Source organism: Ovis canadensis, chromosome 16, assembly GCF_042477335.2.
Source record: "Ovis canadensis isolate MfBH-ARS-UI-01 breed Bighorn chromosome 16, ARS-UI_OviCan_v2, whole genome shotgun sequence".
Classification (NCBI taxonomy): Eukaryota; Metazoa; Chordata; class Mammalia; order Artiodactyla; family Bovidae; genus Ovis; species Ovis canadensis.
In genome coordinates, this window is record NC_091260.1 from 51,550,837 (window position 1) to 51,571,198 (window position 20,362).

At 38.3% G+C, this 20,362-nt stretch overlaps 1 protein-coding gene across 3 annotated transcripts in view; it reads right to left on the reverse strand.

Annotated features, from left to right (window-relative positions):
- The window catches only part of IL7R (interleukin 7 receptor), a 33,728-nt gene extending 14,259 nt beyond the window's left edge, over nt 1-19,469 (reverse strand). The window contains exons 1-3 of one of the 3 annotated variants that reach the window (XM_069556156.1): nt 19,091-19,469; nt 14,766-14,904; nt 567-724 (exon numbers count right to left, since the gene is read on the reverse strand). In XM_069556156.1, coding sequence (XP_069412257.1) covers nt 567-724; nt 14,766-14,904; nt 19,091-19,172 — 379 coding nt within the window. In that variant the 5' untranslated portion in view covers nt 19,173-19,469. Of the gene's footprint in view, nt 1-566; nt 725-14,765; nt 14,921-19,090 lie in introns of all 3 variants that reach the window. The other 2 variants (XM_069556157.1, XM_069556158.1) reach the window with 2 other exon arrangements.
- Nucleotides 19,470-20,362: the final 893 nt, after the last annotated feature.

Genomic DNA, 20,362 nt, shown 5'->3' on the forward strand with positions numbered 1-20,362 from the left:
CTGGAGAATTCTAATATGAAAGGCATATTTATATGTATGGCTGAATCCCTTCACTGTTCACTGGAAACTATCACAACATTGTTAATCAGCAATACTCCAATGAAAAATAAAAAGTTTTCTTTTTCAAAGGTATATTTACTTAAAAAAAAACCTTGGTGATTTAGCTAAACACATTCAGAATATAGTAGGCATATGGGAGAAGATTACAAGGAATTCAGGAAAATGTAAAGTGAGGTAAGGAAAGGATGTGAATCGGTAAAGTACTGGAGGCCCAGCTCCAGCTAGACACTTCAAACAGATGAACGCTTCCTGCAGGCTGTAAGTGCCAGTCACCCTTTTTCATAGCTGAATTTGAAGACCCTCAGAGTTCTCTCACGGTAAGAATTAACAACATCAGTTTCAAAATTTCATTTCTCTTAAAAAATTATGTGCGATAGAGAATTTTATCTTTTCTATTGTAAGCAGTTTTCATGATTTGTCCACTTTTAACATCCCAAAACTTTAGACACAGATATCTGTCTTCAGAATCAGAAAAATGACAACATATCCCATGTACAACTTCTTACCTATCTTGACTATGTTCACTTTTCTGCAAGTCATGTTCTTTTTTTCAAGCTTCACACATATTTTACTGTCTCCAATCAGTAAGAATTTCTTTGTCTTGAGGAAATACCTCTCTTGCAGTTTATTAAAATTCAGGCAATATACATCCAAAAGCGCCCCACTGTAAAAACAAAAAAGGAATTTGTCTTAATTCAAGTATTATTGTATAGAATGGAATAGCGTCACATCTACATTTCAGTTGTGTGGCTTTAAATTTGTCCATAGAGTAGATCCACATTTGAGAGTTTAGTTCTGTTCAGTTCAGTCGCTCAGTCATGTCCAACTCTGTGACCCCATGGGCTGCAGCACACCAGTCCTCCCTGTCTATCACCTACTCCCAGAGTTTACTCAAACTCATGTCCATTGAGTCGGTGATGCCATCCAACCACCTAATCCTCTGTTGTCCCCTTCTCCTCCTGCCTTCAATCCTTCCCAGCATCCTGGTCTTTTCAAATGAGTCAGTTCTTTGTATCAGGAGGCCAAAGTATTGGAGTTTCAGCTTCAGCATCAGTCCTTCCAATGAATACCCAAGACTGATCTCCTTTAGGATGGACTGGTTGGATCTCCTTGCAGTTCAAGGGACTCTCAAGAGTCTTCTCCAACACCACAGTTCAAAAGCACCAACTCTTCAGTGCTCAGCTTTCTTTATAGTCCAACTCTCACATCCATACATGACTACTGGAAGAACCGTAGCCTTGACTAGATGGACCTTTGTTGGCAAAGTAATGTCTCTGCTTTTTAATATGTTGTTTGAGAGAGAGAAAATTAAAATAGCTTTTTGCTGCCATTCTAATGTGCTCATTTACTCAAGCTCTAGTCAAACATGTGCATGAAAATAATGAAACATTCTTAACTTTTAGATTTGATTATTAGAAGAGAAATACTTTGTTTAGATGGGAAGCTAATTTCTTTCTTTCTTTTTTGATGTTCTGCAGAAATATATTGAAAAAAATAACGCATGTAAAGAAATATTGACAAAAAAGCTTAAATTAATCTAAAGGATTATATACAAGAAGCCATATACACTGCAGGGATTTCCCTAATGGTCCAGTGGTTAAGAGTCTGTCTTCCAATGCCGGAGATGCAGATTCAGTCCCTGTTTGAGGAACTAGTAATAGGCTCCCACATGTCCTGGGGCAGCTGGACCCCCGTGCCAAAACTACTGAGGTTGCACATCACAGCTAAGGCCCAGTGCCATCATAAAATAAAATGTGTGTGTGTGTAAATTGCTCAGTCATGTTCAACACTTTGCAATGCCATAGACTGTAGCCCGCCAGGCTCCTCTGTCCATGGGATTCTCCAGGCAAGAATACTGGAGTGGGTTGCCATTTCCTCCTCCAGGGAATCTTCTCAACCCAGGGATTGAACCCAGGTCTCACACATTGCAGGCAGAATCTTTACTGTCTGATCCACCAGGGAAAAACAACCCCCACCCCCCACCTACCCCGCATAGAAGTAAATATTCAAAAAATACACTTAATAGGTAATTTTGGAATTTTTATAGGTAATTTTGGCTGAGTTCCACTTTTAATTGATCAACAAATTGTTAAATCAACTCTTCTCCCCATGCTTCTTGGATTAAATGCTCTAGGAACTGAATTCTGTCACTTCTGTGACCACCTATTCCCTAAAAGATCAGACTTTCAGGAAATGCAAGAAAAGAAAATGTTGCCTACAATGCAGCTCCATCTAAAGCTCCAAATTGTATTTTTTAAAAAAATTCTTCCAGGGATGGAACCCATATCTCCTGTGTCTCCTACACTGCAGGCAAATTCTTTACTACTGAGCCATCAGGGAAGCCTACATGTATACCCTGCTGTATTAAAAATAGATAACCAACAAGGACTTACAGTATAGCATGTGGAACTCTGCTCAGTGTTATGCGGCAGGCTGGATGGGAGTGGAGTTTGGGGAAAATGAATACATATGTATGTAAGACTGAGTCCCTTTGCTGTTCACCTGAAGCTATCACTGTTTATTAATCAGCTAGATCTCAATATAAAAAGTTTTTCAAGTATGTTTCAGTTCCAGAATAGCTTATATCACACTAACCCTCAACAAAAACTACAATAAACTTTGAACAAGATATTTTTGAAAATACTATTTAAAAGCATTGGAGAATAATCAAAAGTAGACAGAAACTAAAGGGAATTTAATTCTTTAGAAAAGGGTGGATTAGATCCTTCTTTCTATGTTGTTTGTTTTGTTTTATCTAAGGGTGCTTTGTGGTGGGCATTTAGAATCTAATAAAAGGCCACAGTTCTACTATCTTAAGTGAGAGGACAGAATTTCATTTGGCCTGAATGGCTGGGTATTTTTAAGGGGGGAAAGCCTAGAAATGAGACGCTTTAGAGATAGAAGACACCGGGTCTATACGTAAACTCTGCTTAAATTATTATATGTCCCCTTAATTATGCTAATGTGGAGAAAGCTCCAAGGAAACTGTGAAAATAGCTAGATAGTTCTAGAAAGAACTAAACAGATATTTTTGATGCTGCCTGAAAAGAAAAATTTGGAGATTAATCCAGCCTAAGTTAACTGAGTAACAGAGTTAAAATTAATGCTTGCCAGAGGAAGTTAGGCAGAAGGCAATGGCAACCCACTCCAGTACTCTTGCCTGGAAAATGCTATGGACGGAGGAGCCTGGTAAGCTGTGGCCCATGGGGTCGCGAAGAGTCAGACACGACTGAGCAACTTCACTTTCACTTTCATGCATTGGAAAAGGAAATGGCAACCCACTCCAGGATTCTTGCCTGGAGAATCCCAGGGATGGGGGAGCCTGGTGGGCTGCCGCCTATGGGGTCACACAGAGTCAGACATGACTGAAGTGACTTAGCAGCAGCAGCAGCAGAGGAAGTTATCAAAACCCAATAAATAAATAAACTACACTATTTTCAAAAGCACCCTTCCTACACTCAAAAGCTGTTGCAAAGCAGCAGAAAAAGAAAGACATGACACATAGTCAAGACAAAAAGCAGTCAATGGAAACTGACCCTAAGATGACTAGGATATCGGAACCAGCAGAAAAGAACTTTTCAGCAGCTTTTGTAAATATGTTTAAGGGCTAAACAAAAAATGATATAATAATTATTGAACAAATGTATAACTGTAGTGGAGAAGTGGAAACTAGAAAGGAAAGCAAAATGAAAATACTATAACTGACAAGTACAAATTTAAAGTTTTTAAAGGATGGCTTTAATAGCAGATAGAAGATGGCAGAAGCAGAGGTTGGTGAAGTTGAAGATAGATCAATAGAATTATTCAGTCTGAAACAACAGAAACAGTCTTGTTGACCTATGGGACAATATCAAGGGGACAAATAAATATGCAATTAGAGTTTCAGAACAAAAAGAGAGAAAGAATTTGGCTGAAAAATACCTAAATAATCTTCCCAAATTTCCAAAATGTCAGAAAGCATATCAACTGCTGGGCTTAAAAAACTCAGCCAATTCAAGCAGAATGAGTACAAAGGAAACCATACTTAGGTACATCATGGTCAAATGACTGAAAAGCAAAGGCAAATAAACCTTGAAAGCATGCAGAGAAGTAGATCACTTCTCATCAGAAATTATGTGACCCAGAAGACATTGGAATAATATATTGAAGACTCTGGAAGGGGAAAAATTGTCCGTTTTGAATCCTTATAATATAAAATATTCTTCCATAAAGAAGGCAAAATAAGGATAGTTCCAGTTATATAAAAGTTGAGATAAGTTGTTTTAGGAAGTTCTTTAGACCAAAGGGAAATAATACTAGGTGGAATTTCAGATCTACAGGAAGCAATTAGGTGTACCACAATAAATATAAAAAACACCACCTATTTTCTTTTCATAAATTCTTTAGAGATAAAGATTGTTCAGGACTTCCTTGGCAGTCCAGTGATTAAGACTCTGTGCTCCCAATGCCAGAGGGACAGGTTCAATCCCTGGTCAGGGAACTAAGATCCTGCATGCCACATAGTGTGACCAAAAGAAATGAAAAATATTTTTAAAAATAAATAATGTAACATTGTGGAATTAACAGTATATGTAGATATAAAATATATGACAGTAGTACAGAGGCTAGAATGTGTTAAGTACAATTGTATTGTTCCAAGGTCCTTATATTTTTCATGAAATAGTATATTAACTCTAACCTCTGATAAGAAATGGTTGAATATTGCAACACTTGATCTAAAAAGAAATAGTGCCCAAATGTGAAAATAAGGAAGTCATAGAATGTTTCAATAGTTCCATTTCTTTCAAAGAAGTTAAATTGATTACTAGTAAGTTTTCCTACAAAGAAAATTTTATGTCCAGATAAAACTGATGAATTCTATCATAAGTACCAATCTTACACAAATTCTCTCAGAAAATTGAGAAGAAATGAACATTTCCCAACTTGTTTTATGAAGGTAGCTCATCTGGAACCAAAAGCTGGCAAAGATATTACAGAAAAGAAATTTGCAAATTAATATTCCTCAATTAAATGTTAATATATTGATGTTAACACATAATGATAAAGTAGGATGCATTGCAGGAAATCCAGGTAGGGTCAACAATCAAAGATCAATCAATATGATTCATCACACGAACAAATAAAAAACATAAATAATCTGATCATCTCAATTGGTGTAGAAAAAGCACATGACAAAATTCAACATCGATTTACAACTAAACTCTCAGTAGACACGTCCTCAACCTGATAAGGGGTATTTACGAAAAGTCTATGGTTAAGAACACACTTGATGGTGAACTAGTTAACAGTTTTCTCCTAAGGTAAGGACAAAGCGGGAATATCTATTTTTCCTACTTTTATTCAACAATATACTGGAGTTCTAACCAGTGCATAAGGCAAGAGAAACAAATAAAAATAATTAGTTTGGGAAGAAAGAAAATGAAATTTTCTTTATTTTCAGACATGTCTGTTCACATGGAAAACTATAAAGATATTCCAACACAATTACAGGAACTAATATAGTGATTTCACTAAGGTCAGTTTATAAAAGTTAATCTTATTACTATAGACTAGTGTCCAAAAATTGGAAAATAAATTAAAAAAATAACAGCTCCACTTATGATAGCAATAAAACACAAAAGGCTTAGAAATAAAATTAATAAAATATGTTTAAGGCCTTTCCAAAGGAAATTACAAAATATTCTTGAGAGCTATTAAAGGAAATCTAAACAGAGAGCTACGTTCATGGATTAGCAAATTGAGTGCTGAAAGATGAAGATTTCCCCCAAATTGGTATATATGATTTTAATCAAAATATCAGCAGGATTTTTAAAAAATTGGGGAGCTTATTCTAAAATTTATGTGGAAACACAAAGAACTCAGAATAGCCAAATAACACTTAAAAAAAAGTAGAACAAAGATGAAGGACTCGGAGACTTGATTTTGAACTTACTATAAGGCTCTGACCATCAAGCAGCTTAGCACTGTCACAAAGTTAGAAATATTGATCAATGGAAAATATAATGTTCTGAAATAGACTCATACATATAAGGTTAATTGATTTAAAATACATGCACCCAATGAATTCAGTGGAAACAAATCTCTTCAGCGAATAGTCCTGGAACAATTGAGCAAATATGTGGAAAATATGAACCTCAATTTCACAAAAATTAATTGGGTATGGCGTATAGTTCTAAATATAAAGACTAAAATTATGAACTGTTTAGAAGAAAACATGAGAAAATATCTTCCTAACTTTGAGGGTAGACATAAATATAGTCATAACACAAAAACACTAAGTATAAAAAAGAAAAAATAAATTGGGCTGCATCAAATGAAAATCTTTTGCTTATTAAAATATGCCATTAATAAAATGAAATGGGAATAGCAGATTCATTGATAACAATTCATTAATAAAATGAAATAGCAGAAAATAGTTGTAGTACATATATCTAACATCATAATTGTATGTAGAGCATATGAAGAATTCACACCCAAGGGACAAATAATTCAATGAAAAAAGACAAAAGTCTAACAGATATTTGCCAAAAGAATATATATAAATGGCCATCAGTACATGAAAAAGTGGTCAACATTATTTGTCACTTGGAAAATGTAATAAAATCACGAGATGCTATTTCAAAGTCAAATATTGGGAATGATGTGCAGTTCTCATATATCGAGAGCAGGAGAGTAGAACGATGTAACTACTTTGGAAAACTTGTTGGGCAGTTTCTTATAAAGGTAAATACACACCCACCAGTGATATAGTAATTCCACTCCGAGGTTTTTACTTCAAAGAAGTGAAAATTTGTATTAAACTGATTTGTGAAAGAATCGTAATGACAACTTAAAAAAGAATAATCTCAAACTTGAGAAAACTCAAATGTCCATCAAAAAAAAAAAGCATTAAAAATTTGTGATAAATTTGTTGGAGTATAGCTGATTAATGATGTTGTGTTGGTTTCAGGTGTACAACAAAGTGATTTGGTTATACATATACGTGTATCTAGGGCTTTCCAGTGGCTCAGCAATAAAGAATCTGCCTGTCAATATAATAGGCACAGGTTTGATCCCTGGGTCAGGATGATCCTCTGGGGGAAGTCATTGCAACCCACTCTAGTATTCCTGCCTGGGAAATCCCATGGACAGAGAAGTCTGGGAGTCAGACAGGACTTAGCAACTAAACAACAACAACAAAAAGTACAACAACGTACATGTATCAAATTTTCAAATTCTTTCCCACTTAGGTTGTTACATAATATTAAACAGAGTTCCCTGTGCTATACAGTAGGTCTTTGTTGGTTATCCATGTAAAATATAGCAGTGTGTATGTGTCAATCCCAAACTTCCTAACTATCCCTCTCCTCAACCCTTCCTCCCTGCTAACTATTTATAGAGAGATATTTGCTTAACTTATATATTCAGGTAAAGAAATAAAATCTCACAATCTAACTTTGATCAATAATTTGTAAAGATGGATGAGGATAAGAGTAAAAGTTCCAAAAAAAAAATCTATCATATATTTGAACAGTGGAATTAATATTCAGCAATTGGAAAGATGAGCTATGAGATAAGCATAAACATGGATAAATCTCAAAAACATTTTGTTGTGTGAAAGAAGTCACAGAAAAGAGGGAGCAGTGTATTGTTTCATTTATAAGAACTATCAGAAACCAGCCAAACCAAAGGGTGATAGAATTCAAAACTGATTTCTCACAGAAGATGAGAGATTGAAAGGGGACATGATGCGTCCTTCTAGGGTGAAAGGAATTTTCTGCATCTCAACTGAGGTGATGGCAACATGTCATATATGTTTCTCAAAACTCATTTAGTATTTGTACATTTTACCATAGGTAAACTTTATCCCCAAATGAACTGTAATCAAAAAAGAAAGTAAAATGAAATTAACAAACAACATAAAAATTAAAGAAGTAAAGCAGAGTATGTATTCTCACTGTAAAAGTAAACAATGCAGAGTAAAAGGAAAATTACTCATTTCTTTCGTTCAACCCCCAGTTTGATTCACATCTCTTGTGATAACCATGGTTACCAGTTTGCTTTCCCTACATGCCCTTTAAATCCAGCCACAGAGTCCTAAAAAGAAGTAAACTGGGTCAAATTGGAAGTGAGGATTGTAGAAGAAAATGGTTGGCTTCTGTGAAGAGAATTCTTCTCATTAATCAGATTTTTTTAGAAAAAAAAATATGGAGAGTATATTCTCCAAAGGTCATTTGCTATCCACAATGTAGAATGTGTGTTGGTTTTCTGGGGTCAAATTGGATGTGTGTACACTTTTCTCTGCATGTGCATATATAAGCCCTTTCCAGGATCATTCCTGAGCTCTCTAGTAGACGTGTGTGGAATGTTCAATTACAGATCCGTAGCATGTAGGAATGTTCCAGTACTGTTGGACATTTGAGAAGAATCTAAAATGATATTCTCAGATCATTCTTGCTTTTCAAGAAATGTGAGTAATGAGCAACAACAATAAAGCATCACCATCTGGCTGTCTTACAAGGCTGCTGTTGCTGCTGCTGCTGCTGCTAAGTCTCTTCAGTCATGTCCGACTCTGTGCGACCCCATAGACGGCAGCCCACCAGGCTCCGTCGTCCCTGGGATTCTCCAGGCAAGAATACTGGAGTGGGTTGCCATTTCTTTCTCCAATGCATGAAAGTGAAAAGTGAAAGTGAAGTCGCTCAGTCGTGTCCGACTCTTAGCGACCCCTCAAGGATGGGCACCCTTTAAGGGCCCTGAGCGCTAGGACCTGCTCTTTGTGGAGGGGAAGCCATGATGGGACTATGAGACAACTGTGGTCTAGAACAGACAGCCTCATTTCATGCCACTGACCCTGGCTTCAGGTGACCAAAGGAAACTCCGTGTCTCCCATGAGTGGCTCAACTCGAGTCAATCCAATTCATTTCCATTCACTTAATTAAATTAAAACAACTTACTTGGTGCTAAGTGTGTATTGCTAGGATTAGGAATGTTCTAGGACTAAACAGAAGAACTGCACAAAAAAGATCTTCACAACCAAGATAATCACGATGGTGTGATCACTCACCTAGAGCCAGACATCCTGGAATGGGAAGTCAAGTGGGCCTTAGAAAGCATCAATACAAACAAAGCTAGTGGAGGTGATGGAATTCCAGTTGAGCTGTTTCAAATCCTGAAAGATGATGCTGTGAAAGTGCTGCACTCAATACGCCAGCAAATTTGGAAAACTCAGCAGTGGCCACAGGACTGGAAAAGGTCAGTTTTCATTCCAATCCCAAAGAAAGGCAATGCCAAAGAATGCTCAAACTACCGCACAATTGCACTCATCTCACACGCTAGTAAAGTAATGCTCAAAATTCTCTAAGCCAGACTTCAGCAATACGTGAACCGTGAACTTCCTGAAGTTCAAGCTGGATTTAGGAAAGGCAGAGGAACCAGAGATCAAATTGCCAACATCTGATGGATCATCGAAAAAGCAAGAGAGTTCCAGAAAAACATCTATTTCTGCTTTATTGACTATGCCAAAGCCTTTGACTGTGTGGATCACAATAAACTGTGGAAAATTCTGAAAGGGATGGGAATACCAGCCCACCTGACCTGCCTCTTGAGAAACCTATATGCAGGTCAGGAAGCAACAGGTAGAACTGGACATGAAACAACAGACTGGTTCCAAACAGGAAAAGGAGTACATCAGGCTGTATATTGTCACCCTGCTTATTTAACTTCTATGCAGAGTACATCATGAGAAACGCTGGACTGGAAGAAGCACAAGCTGGAATCAAGATTGCCGGGAGAAATATCAATAACCTCAGATATGCAGATGACACCACCCTGATGGCAGAAAGTGAAGAGGAACTAAAAAGCCTCTTGATGAAAGTGAAAGAGGAGAGTGAAAAAGTTGGCTTAAAGCTCAACATTCAGAAAACGAAGATCATGACATCCGGTCCCATCACTTCATGGGAAATAGATGGGGAAACAGTAGAAACAGTGTCAGACTTTATTTGTTTGGTCTCTAAAATCACTGCAGATGGTGACTGCAGCCATGAAATTAAAAGTCGCTTACTCCTTGGAAGAAAAGTTATGACCAACCTAGGTAGCATATTGAAAAGCAGAGACATTACTTTGGCAACAAAGGTCTGTCTAGTCAAGGTTATGGTTTTTCCAGTGGTCATGTATGGATGTGAGAGTTGGACTGTGAAGAAAGCTGAGCGCTGAAGAATTGATGCTTTTGAAGTGTGGTGTTGGAGAAGACTCTTGAGAGTTCCTTGGACTGCAAGGAGATCCAACCAGTCCATTCTGAAGGAGATCAGCCCTGGGATTTCTTTGGAGGGAATGATGCAAAAGCTGAAACTCCAGTACTTTGGCCACCTCATGTGAAGAGTTGACTCACTGGAAAAGACTCTGATGCTGGGAAGGATTGAGGGCAGGAGGAGAAGGGGACGACAGAGGATGAGATGGCTGGATGGCATCACTGACTTGATGGACGTGAGTCTGAGAGAACTCCTGGAGTTGGTGATGGACAGGGAGACCTGGCGTGCTGTGATTCATGGGGTCACAGAGTCGGACACGACTGAGCGACTGAGATGAACTGAACAGAACTGAACTGAGGACTACACTCCCCAACACAATGGCCACAACCCCAAGTGTGGATATTGAATCTTTGAAATATGGCTTGTCTAAATTGAGATGTGCTCCAAATATGAAATAACAGATTTTGAAGATGTAGATATTCAAAATACCTCATGAATATTTGTATTCCTACTGTTCATATTTTTTGTTCATGTAGGTTGAAATGATAATATTTTGGCAAAATTACATTAAATAAGATGTTATTAAAATTAGTTTTCACCCACCCCACTCCAGTACCCTTGCCTGGAAAACCCCATGGATGGAGGAGCCTGGAAGGCCGCAGTCCCTGTGGTCGTGAAGAGTCAGACACAACTTAGCGACTTCATTTTGACTTTTCACTTTCATGCATTAGAGAAGGAAATGGCAACCCACTCCAGTGTTCTTGCCTGGAGAATCCCAGGGACGGGGGAGCCTGGTGGGCTGCCATCTATGGGGTCACACAGAGTCCACACGACTGAAGTGGCTTAGCAGCAGCAGTAGACAATTTAAATTACATATATCACTCCCACATTTGTGGGTCATATTATATTTCTGTTGGATAGTGTGGTTTTAGGGTATTTTGGTGGGGAGAAAAGATTACTACAGGTACCCAAGTAGACCCATAGGCTGGCAAAATTGGCCCCATGGAGGACATCAACCCTAAGCTACTTAGACAAATTCCTTTTTTTCTGAAAATAGAGACTGCTGGGGACCACAGGATTCTTCACCTTAATGACACTTTCTTCAATCTCCTACAAATTTGTGTAGTTTAGTGTGATAAACACGTTTCTCTTGTTGCTGCAAACAGGAAATACTAAAAACAAACCACAGAGGTTATTCCTCATTTGATCCTAAAAGACAGAGTCTTCTCAAAAGTTAGTATGGTTTAGAAAGGACTAGATTAACAGCACTTGACAGATATTGCTAGTTAAGTCAAGAACATGAGGTAGCCTGGGTTGGATGTAGCCTCTGATGTTGGAGGTAATTGATGAAATAAAAAAGAGATATTTGAAGTGGTATCTGTAGGTGGCACATGGGAGTGACTGTGGTGCCTCCACGAATGTGGAAATAAAGGAAATACAATTACCTTCTGAGAGCTGCCTGTGAAATTATGCAAACAGCTAAAAAGCAGGGGCCCAAATTTACATGTCTATGGTGTCCACGTGGGTAGTAAAAATGAGAACAGTGGGCTAACTTCAGGACTGAGATTTAATTCCCCATCTATAGAAGCCATCAGAATTCTGTTCAGTTAATTTTTTTCTGTCTGGGACCAGTATTACCAGATCTGATTTTCAAAAAGAGATACCTAGATTTTAAGAAGCTAGCAACTAAATTTAAAAAAGAAAATTAACCACTTTGAGATCTGAATCAAATAACTCTGGTTTTATCAATAAAATCAACAAACAGATTTCCTTTGTTTTGCTTCTATATTTACTGAACCTTTGGATCACATATTTAAATGAAAATCCCATGACACAAAATTAAATATCATTTACAGGCACCAACCATAAGCCAAACACTAATCCTTCTACCCCAGTGTGAGTGGTTGTTATGATCAGACTTTAAATGTGATTCTCGGGTCACAGAGCTAGTTATTGGGTTATTGGTTATATTGATTATTGGGATAACAACCTCCCTGCCTGTTTCCGGAGCTTCAGCTTTGTCACTGCCAGTAGCTGGGAGCCGGTCAGGGTGCTGGTGAACAAAAAATTTCTAGATCCCCCAGTGAGAGTGCATTTATACTGATGTATGATCTACTGCCCTCTCTGCCACCTCCCCTCAAAGACTTGAGCGTGGGATGAATATTTGGGTCACTGTAAGAGTTGCATTTATCCATGTGAGGTTGTCACTTGGCATGCTGGTCATTTGCCTCTGTGATTTTGGCTAACCCAAGTCCATCCCCGAAAGATGGATCCACATATCGAACACTAAATTATTGGTTTCTAAGTCTGGGAGTCTGGCGGCCAGATCAGGCAGGTGGTAAGTGCTTGTTGGAAAATAACCCTGGTGAGCCCTCTGGGAAACATCTGGTTTCCATCAAAAATCCCACCTGTGTAAAGACTTCAGCAGAACTCAGTTTTCAGTGATTTCCAATTTCTTTCTTTATAAATTTATATTCACAGAAAAAAGAGAAAAGCTTGCATAAAGCAATTTTGGGGGAAAGAAGTCCAAACTTTGCAGCAAATTCAACACTATTTAAGGGGCTTTAACTTGAGCTACAGCCCCCCATGTGCCCCAGGTGGCCCTAAGTGGTAAAAACAAAACAAAGCAAAACAAAAATCCCTGCCAATGCAGGGGCATAAGAGATGCAGATTCGATCCCTGCGTCAAGAAGATCCCCTGGAGGAGGGCATGGCAACCCACTCCAGTATTTTTGTCTGGAGAATCCCAGGAGGAGCCTGGTGGGCTATAGTCCATAGAATCACAAAGAGTCAGGAATGACTGAAATGACTTAACACACACTTAACTTGAGCTACATGACTGCTCAGAATCCAGGAGTTGCATGAATCTTCCCCTCAAGGTGTAGCTAACTTTGCAAAAATGATTGCCTTCCAGAAGCATCTTAGCCTACTGAGGGCTTCATACTTACTTTTTAACGTGGAAAACATGTCTTCAAACAATCCTTTTCCAATGGAAATATCTGAATCCAACCTAGCAACCCAAACGGAGGCTACAGACAGGTTAAAATACGACAGGAGAAATCAAGAGACTCGTGAAAGGAAGTGAGGAAGTTTGTTCAAGTGGCCAAGGAAGTGGTCAGATACTGTTATGAGTGAAAGTGGACAGAAGGTCTATCTCCACCTCCCCAAATAAAACCGCTGCTGTTTACCACCCAGCTAACTGGAGAGGCAAAGTAGACCTCTGTGTCAGAGGGGTTTTGCCCACAAAAATGATGTGCATCTTTTGAATGAGTTGTTCAGCAGCTTTAGTGTAGTGTACTTGTTGCACAGACCCTGGACATTGTAGGTTCCTTTTCTCTAGATGTATGTTATTCCTGGAAAGCATGTGATAAAAGTGAACTGACAGAGGCAGACTGAGAACACACTGTGGCATTCAAGTTCAAGGTCATATTTATCTAAAGACCTTAGCAGGAGATATTGCATGCACAGAGGCAGGGAATTAACATAAGACATGGGATCCAGGACTTGTCAAGACCATGTGTCATGGGAGATTGGCTGTCTATGGATTATAAGAAGCCCTCTTTTACTACTGGTAGATTTTGACTCATTTTCCTTACTATACAACTAACTAAAATTAGGTCATCTGATATGAATTTGGAAATAGCCACAAGTCAGAATTTCATGACAGAGTATTTTTTTTCAAGTCATCAGAGATAGTAACTCTTGGCAACAAGAGATGTTTTGTGGAAGAGGGAGAAGATAAGTTCTCTGAGCTCTTTACTAAACTTTCAAACCCATTAAGAGACTTTCTCTTTCTTTTTACCTTTCTTAGTGGCTCCATGAAACCCAGAGTCAATTTCTTCCTGTGGATTTTTAGAAAACTGGTATCAGCAACTGGCTGGGTGGCAGTTGGGTCTAGATTCACAGAGTTTTGACTTAATGTCTGTTTTTCATTACTTATTACATACTGGATGTGTCATCTAATTAAATAATTGAAGTATTACATTATTTAACCATCACATCTCCCTATGAGGTGGTATTTAACAGGTGAAGAAACAAAGGAATAGATAAGTTACACAACTTACTCTAGGTTAAAAAGCTAGCTAAGTGCTTGTGTTAGGATCAGAAACCAGGCACCCGCCCAGGAGTATGGCTTGAAGACACTAGATTGTTCCATGTTGGGCAAAGAGCCTTTAGGGGAGGAATGAACCAGGGCAATCAGAATTTAAATTCTGACTTGAAGTCAGGAGGGATGTGGGACCTCTCATATCCACACCATCATTTGGTTGTAGCAGCAAAGACCTGATAGATGAGCTCCTGAGTGTTTCTTTGCTTGAGTCTCTTGGTGAAAGACAAGGAGTTTGAGGAAATTTTTGGAATTTACTCAATTTTAATATTTGATAATTAGCCCCCATATTCTCCTTTGCAGCTGTTGCTGTGTGTAGTATACAAAACAGAGATGGGGGATTTCTAAGCACCCTTTGAAGGCACCATTCCTCACCATATTTCAAGTTCCAGATTGGTGCTGTTGATGTCCGAGTCATCAAACGTGCAGGTCAGCAAGTGCTGGAGTCCATCCACTTCCAGCTGACTGTAGCATGAGAATGAGTAGTCATCCAGTTCTGTGTCATCAAAATCTCCTGGCAAGGAACAAACCTACAGATGTTAATGAAGCCAATAAGTGCCTCCTTGTGCAATCTGGACTGATGTTGCTGGAATGGTAGCCTTTCATGGCAAACATGGAATGTTGATTGTTTGTCTAAAGAAGGAAAGCCCAAGGGCAAGACAAGAAATAGGACTTCGAAAAAAACAAAAATAAAAACAAACAAAATGACAAAACTCAGACAAAGCTTCATAAGCATAGATTTTTTTCTAATAGAAAAAAGTCATCACAATTAATAAATAGTCTCCAAAGATTTATAAATATCTCGCTATTGGGCAAGAGCATTGGAGATCCAGAACGAGACACTAAATGCATCCTTTCTTTTATATAATGAGTATTTCTTTGTTAGTCTATACATTTAAATGAGATACTCTATTATTTATGTGCCACCTAATCTAACCTTGTACTTTATTACTAATTTTCCTTTATTGCCTCCCAAGAATATTTTTTGAATGAATGATAGAAGATGATAGCTATCTTGCAGTCAGAAGTTCACTTCTTAAAACAGGAGCTTTCCCTTACCTAAACAGATATCCCACCTAAAAATCCCATTGATTTTTCCCACTGTGTGAATATTTATTTAAGGCCGCTTGTCTTAAGCTACTAACTGAGGCAAACAGGATCAGAAAAAATTACATCACAAGACTCAGACTTGGTGGAGCTTCCCATAAATCTTAAAGATACTACTTCTGTGCTAGTATATCTTCCTTTTACAGATATTGTGTTTTATGAATATGAGAAAAATTCTAGAAGCTTGTGGGAAACCAGAATTTTTATGCCATTGCTTTTTGAAAGTACTGTCTTTTAGAGATAGTATTTGATTTCTTAAGATAGATTGAAGCCCGTAAGATTAAATATATATTTTGTGTGTATATTTAATAGTATTTAAAAAAGAAAAATATGTCATCAAAGATACTCCATCTGGGATCTGAGAAAATCCAGAGTAACCAAATCCATTCTCAGAGAGATTGAGTGTGAGCTATGACTGCTTCAAGGTCCATTGATACTGAAACTACTTTGGCCACCGGTACTAGAAAATTGAAGCTCTAGGGGTTGGGGAGATCCCCTGGAGAAGGGCATGGCAACCTACTCCAGTATTCTTGCCTGGAGAATCCCCATGGACAGAGGAGCCTGGCGGGCTACAGTCCATGGGGTCGCAAAAAGTCAGACACGACTGAGCGACTAAGCACAGCACAACACAGCACAGGCTTTAAATAGGATAGAGAATATACTGAAAATTAAACCCCAACTGAGTATCCTGAAGGCCGTGGGATTACAGACAGAATCCTCTTTACTTCAACAACCCAGTATTTCTTTGGGAGAATTAGTAAAGCTGGTTGTGAGTGGACCAACCGGTTGAGAGAAAGTTCAGTTCCGTCAAAGCAACAAATCTTGAAGAGCCACACCTAGGTAAGAGCTGCAGGCACTGTTCCTTCTGACTACACCTAGAGTCCATCGAGCTCACAATTCTGCCACCAGCAGACTCCTGATGCTGGGAAAGATTGAAGGCAGGAGGAGGAGGGGACGACAGAGGATAAGATGGTTAGATGGTATCACCGACTTAAAGGACATGAGTTTGAGCAAGCTCCGGGAGTTGGTGATGGACAGGGGAGTCTGGTGTGCTGCACACCATGGGGTCGCAAAGAGTTGGACATGACTGAGTGACTGAACTGAACTGTATTTCAGCTGGATATGGCCCAGCTGAAAATAATGAAGGGCAGCCCACTATTTGGGGCTCCCATGTCAAAATATTCACTCCTAATCTTACCGAGTGAGATCCAGTCCCCTAATTGCTGGCACCTTTCTTGATGGAATGGTTCTGGGTGGCTTTAGCCTGCCCTTATATGACAGTACTCATGCACTCTAAATATTTTCTCTTCCTTAGAACGTCTACCAATCTGGTACAACAGAACCTACATTACTCTTTGGATTCAGACATTTGTGGGTCAACTTGAAACTAACACAACATTGTAAATTAATACTTCCATGAAAGAGAAAAAAGTAGTGGTCATACAGTTAAAATGGCTGTGTTTTGAGAAATAGCTCATTGGTTGTTTAGCAGGTTCTGAGCTCATTGATTCTGAGCCAAAGTTGCTTTGTAAACAAGAAAAGTCCCCTCAATAACCTGAAAAATTGCATGGTATTTTACAAAGAGAATGTCATATCTGCTCTCAGCTTAATTAAGAGTCATATACAGAGTGGTTAAGACCTCCAGCAACAGAGGTGGACAGGTGTGGATCTAAATCCTGGCTGTTCCACTGTATAGCTGTAATCCTTCATCAGGTCCTCTCTAAGCTTCAGGGTTGTGATATTTAAATTCGTGTTACTAAGAGGAAATCACTGAGTACAAAGATCTTGCTTAGAACACAGAAGGCACTAAATAAGGGCTTGCTAAGACTATTATCACATTCTTTGAGAAATAGAGAAAAGATAAAAAAAAGGAATTCTAATTCGAAGAATATACATGAAGTCTTTGGGGGCTCCTTTGAAAAAGAGTGTTTTGTCAAAGGTATTATTATGACTACAGCTTTGAAATTACATAGAGCTTATGAACAGTGAGTTTTTAAAAAATGCTCACTTATAAAAATTAGAATTTTTGAAATATGTATTATAGACAAGACAACGTGATTTAGAAGTTTCCCTACTGGAAGGGCTTAGTTGATTAAAAGTATAAATGATTTGGATTTTTAAAAAGTATCTTCTTCTCTTGATAACTCTTATGCTTATCAGAGAACTAACTTATCTTTAACAAAGAGCAGTTGATTATTTTGAATTCCTGACATCTCAAACCGAGAAGTATTTTGAAGTAATCATGTGGATGGGTGGTTACAGATTTCTTAAAAAATACCCTGAAATTTAAAAAGTTGAAGTGAAAACTCAGCTTTCAATGAGAATCATTAATTTGTTTTTAAAATAAAATGACCACTGCAGGGGTTGGGGGAGCAGAAGGGATATATTATATTCCAAAGGGTAAGATTTATGTGTTACCTGCCAAGCATCTACATGTACAGACACAAGAAAACATTTACCATGAAATAATTATCATCCCCCACAAAGTGATTCATTCACAGTCACACTATGAAAAATGTCAACCCTCTGACAATTCCATTAATGAAAATATGCTAGGGATTTCCTTCCTTAGTGATTACATGACTTAAGCTATCTAAGCTGAGTCTTAGGCTGATGTGCTTAATAGCTTCACTACGCAAATACTTTTAAAATCTTGAAGTGAAAGCATTTAATTTTCAGGAACAATTTGGTGGTCCAAGTTTCCAGGTGGCTCCTCTGGGCCACTTCATCTTTGCATAATTTCAGTTGTAATTACAATAGATTTACAAAGTAGACACCATCTGCCTCTAGGTACTAAATATTTAAGGATTCTAAAGAGACTTATTACATGATGATAAATTCATTGGCCTGGATACAGTTAAATATATTTCAAAAAGAACTCATTCAGATCTTACCCCTATTCAGTTATTCACTAAGAATACCACATGATCACACCAAAACTAAAGTTTTTTTTTTTTTTGGTTATTTAATTAAATTAATTAATTAATTTATTTTTTGGAGTTAGATCATATTTTTTTAATTTTTTTTTAGTTTTTTATTTTTTTAATTTTAAAATCTTTAATTCTTACATGTGTTTTGAAGAAATTTTCAAATATTTGTTAAATGTCTGCTATGTTCTAGATACTGGAATAGGTGCTGAGAAAATGCAAAGGTAAGTACAGACAAAGTGGTTGTTTTCTAGATACTATTTTATCTTGAAAGTGATATTTTTGGAGCCTCCTAAAAAGATAAAGCAAAACAAAATGAGCTTCTTTTCTTGGCAAGGTAAAGTTACCTTGAAGGTTCTCTAACAAGCATAACCATTGGGTCTCTATGGGTGTTCTTTTTGTAAGATCAGAGGCATCAACAAATATTTAAGATTCACACTGGGAGAGTCAAGTGCATCCCTTGACAATTCTAAGGCTTTACAGACCACTTGCAGTGTTGGCCCCAGGCCCCCTGTCCTGGTGGTTAGAACCGGCAAAATGGTGGTAAGCCCTCAAACTCCCTTAAATTTAACCCAGTGCCCCACTCCAGTCTATTAGGGATCTGAGCAACTGAAATAGATGCTAGGAATCATCTGAAATCATGAAGAAAAATCAGAAATGACTCACCATTTTCTGCATAGCCACTTTCTCCAGAAACGGCTTGAAGTAAATAGAAAAGCATACCCAAAGCTCTACTTAGAAGTGTCATTCTGAGAGAGAAATAGAGGAGACAGCCAGCGCGTGAGCCTATGCGTAGGAATGAATGAGAGAGAGAGAGCGAGCAACTTAAATCTATAGCTTTAGGACTTTATACTTGTTTAACCACAGCGGGGAAGTAGGGGGGAAGTCTAAACAGAAGAAAAGAAGGCAAGTGCCAGAAACAGGAAGTGTGAGTAAAAGTATCGCTGTTGTAAGCAGAAGAAGAGGAAAGGAAGGGATGGAGCCTTTCAGAGGCTGGTACCTCTTCGGCATCCCTGGCTGACCCCAAATGTACTGGCCTTATTTCAGATGGAGGTGGTGGATTCAAATCTAGGCTTGAACTATCTTAGATCCACTTTAAAAGATTCATGAGACAAAAGTCTAAACAGACAAAGTTTATCAATTGCTTTTCTGAGTGAGTGTTGCTGTAAAGGAAGATTGTGTACTTAATGAAGTCATTTACTGCAGGTATATTTTAAATTGTCCTGCCTCCCATCTCTGAACATACATGATAGAGTTCCACAAGCTTTTCTGTTGTGTATTTTTTTTGTGTATCACTGGTGGTTACCTATGCCTCATCCATCGTAGTAGCCACCTGAGAATTATTTGTTTAATGTAGAAGTTGGCAAGCTATGGCCCAGGAGCCAAATTTGGCCCACTACTTGTTCTTGTAATGGGCTTCCCTGGTGGCTCAGATGGTAAAGAATCAGCCTGCTATGCAAGAGACCTGGGTCCGATCCCCGAGTTGGAAAGATCCCATGGAGAAGGGAATGGCAAGCCACTCCAGTAATTTTGCCTGAAGAATTCCATGGACAGAGGAGCCTGGTGGGCTACGGTCCGTGGGATCACAAAGAGTTGGATACGACTGAGTGACTAACACATACACTTGGTCTTGTAAGTAAAGTTGTGTTGATACATGGTTGCTTTGTGATTCTATCACCAACTGTACATCACACAAAGTGTAAAATCTTCACTATCTGGCTCTTTACAGAAAAAATCTGCCGACCCTTTGTTTAATGGATAAACAGTTTTCCCTGTGTATTTAAAATAGGATTCTAGTTGTGAAAATCTGATTCTCACACAGCTTTTCAAGAATATAAGATACATGTGTGCCGCACTGGTACCGACGTATACAGGACAGAATTCTGAGACAATGATAGAGGTCATTTAGACTCTCCTTAAACTAGTTTGTCCATAAAA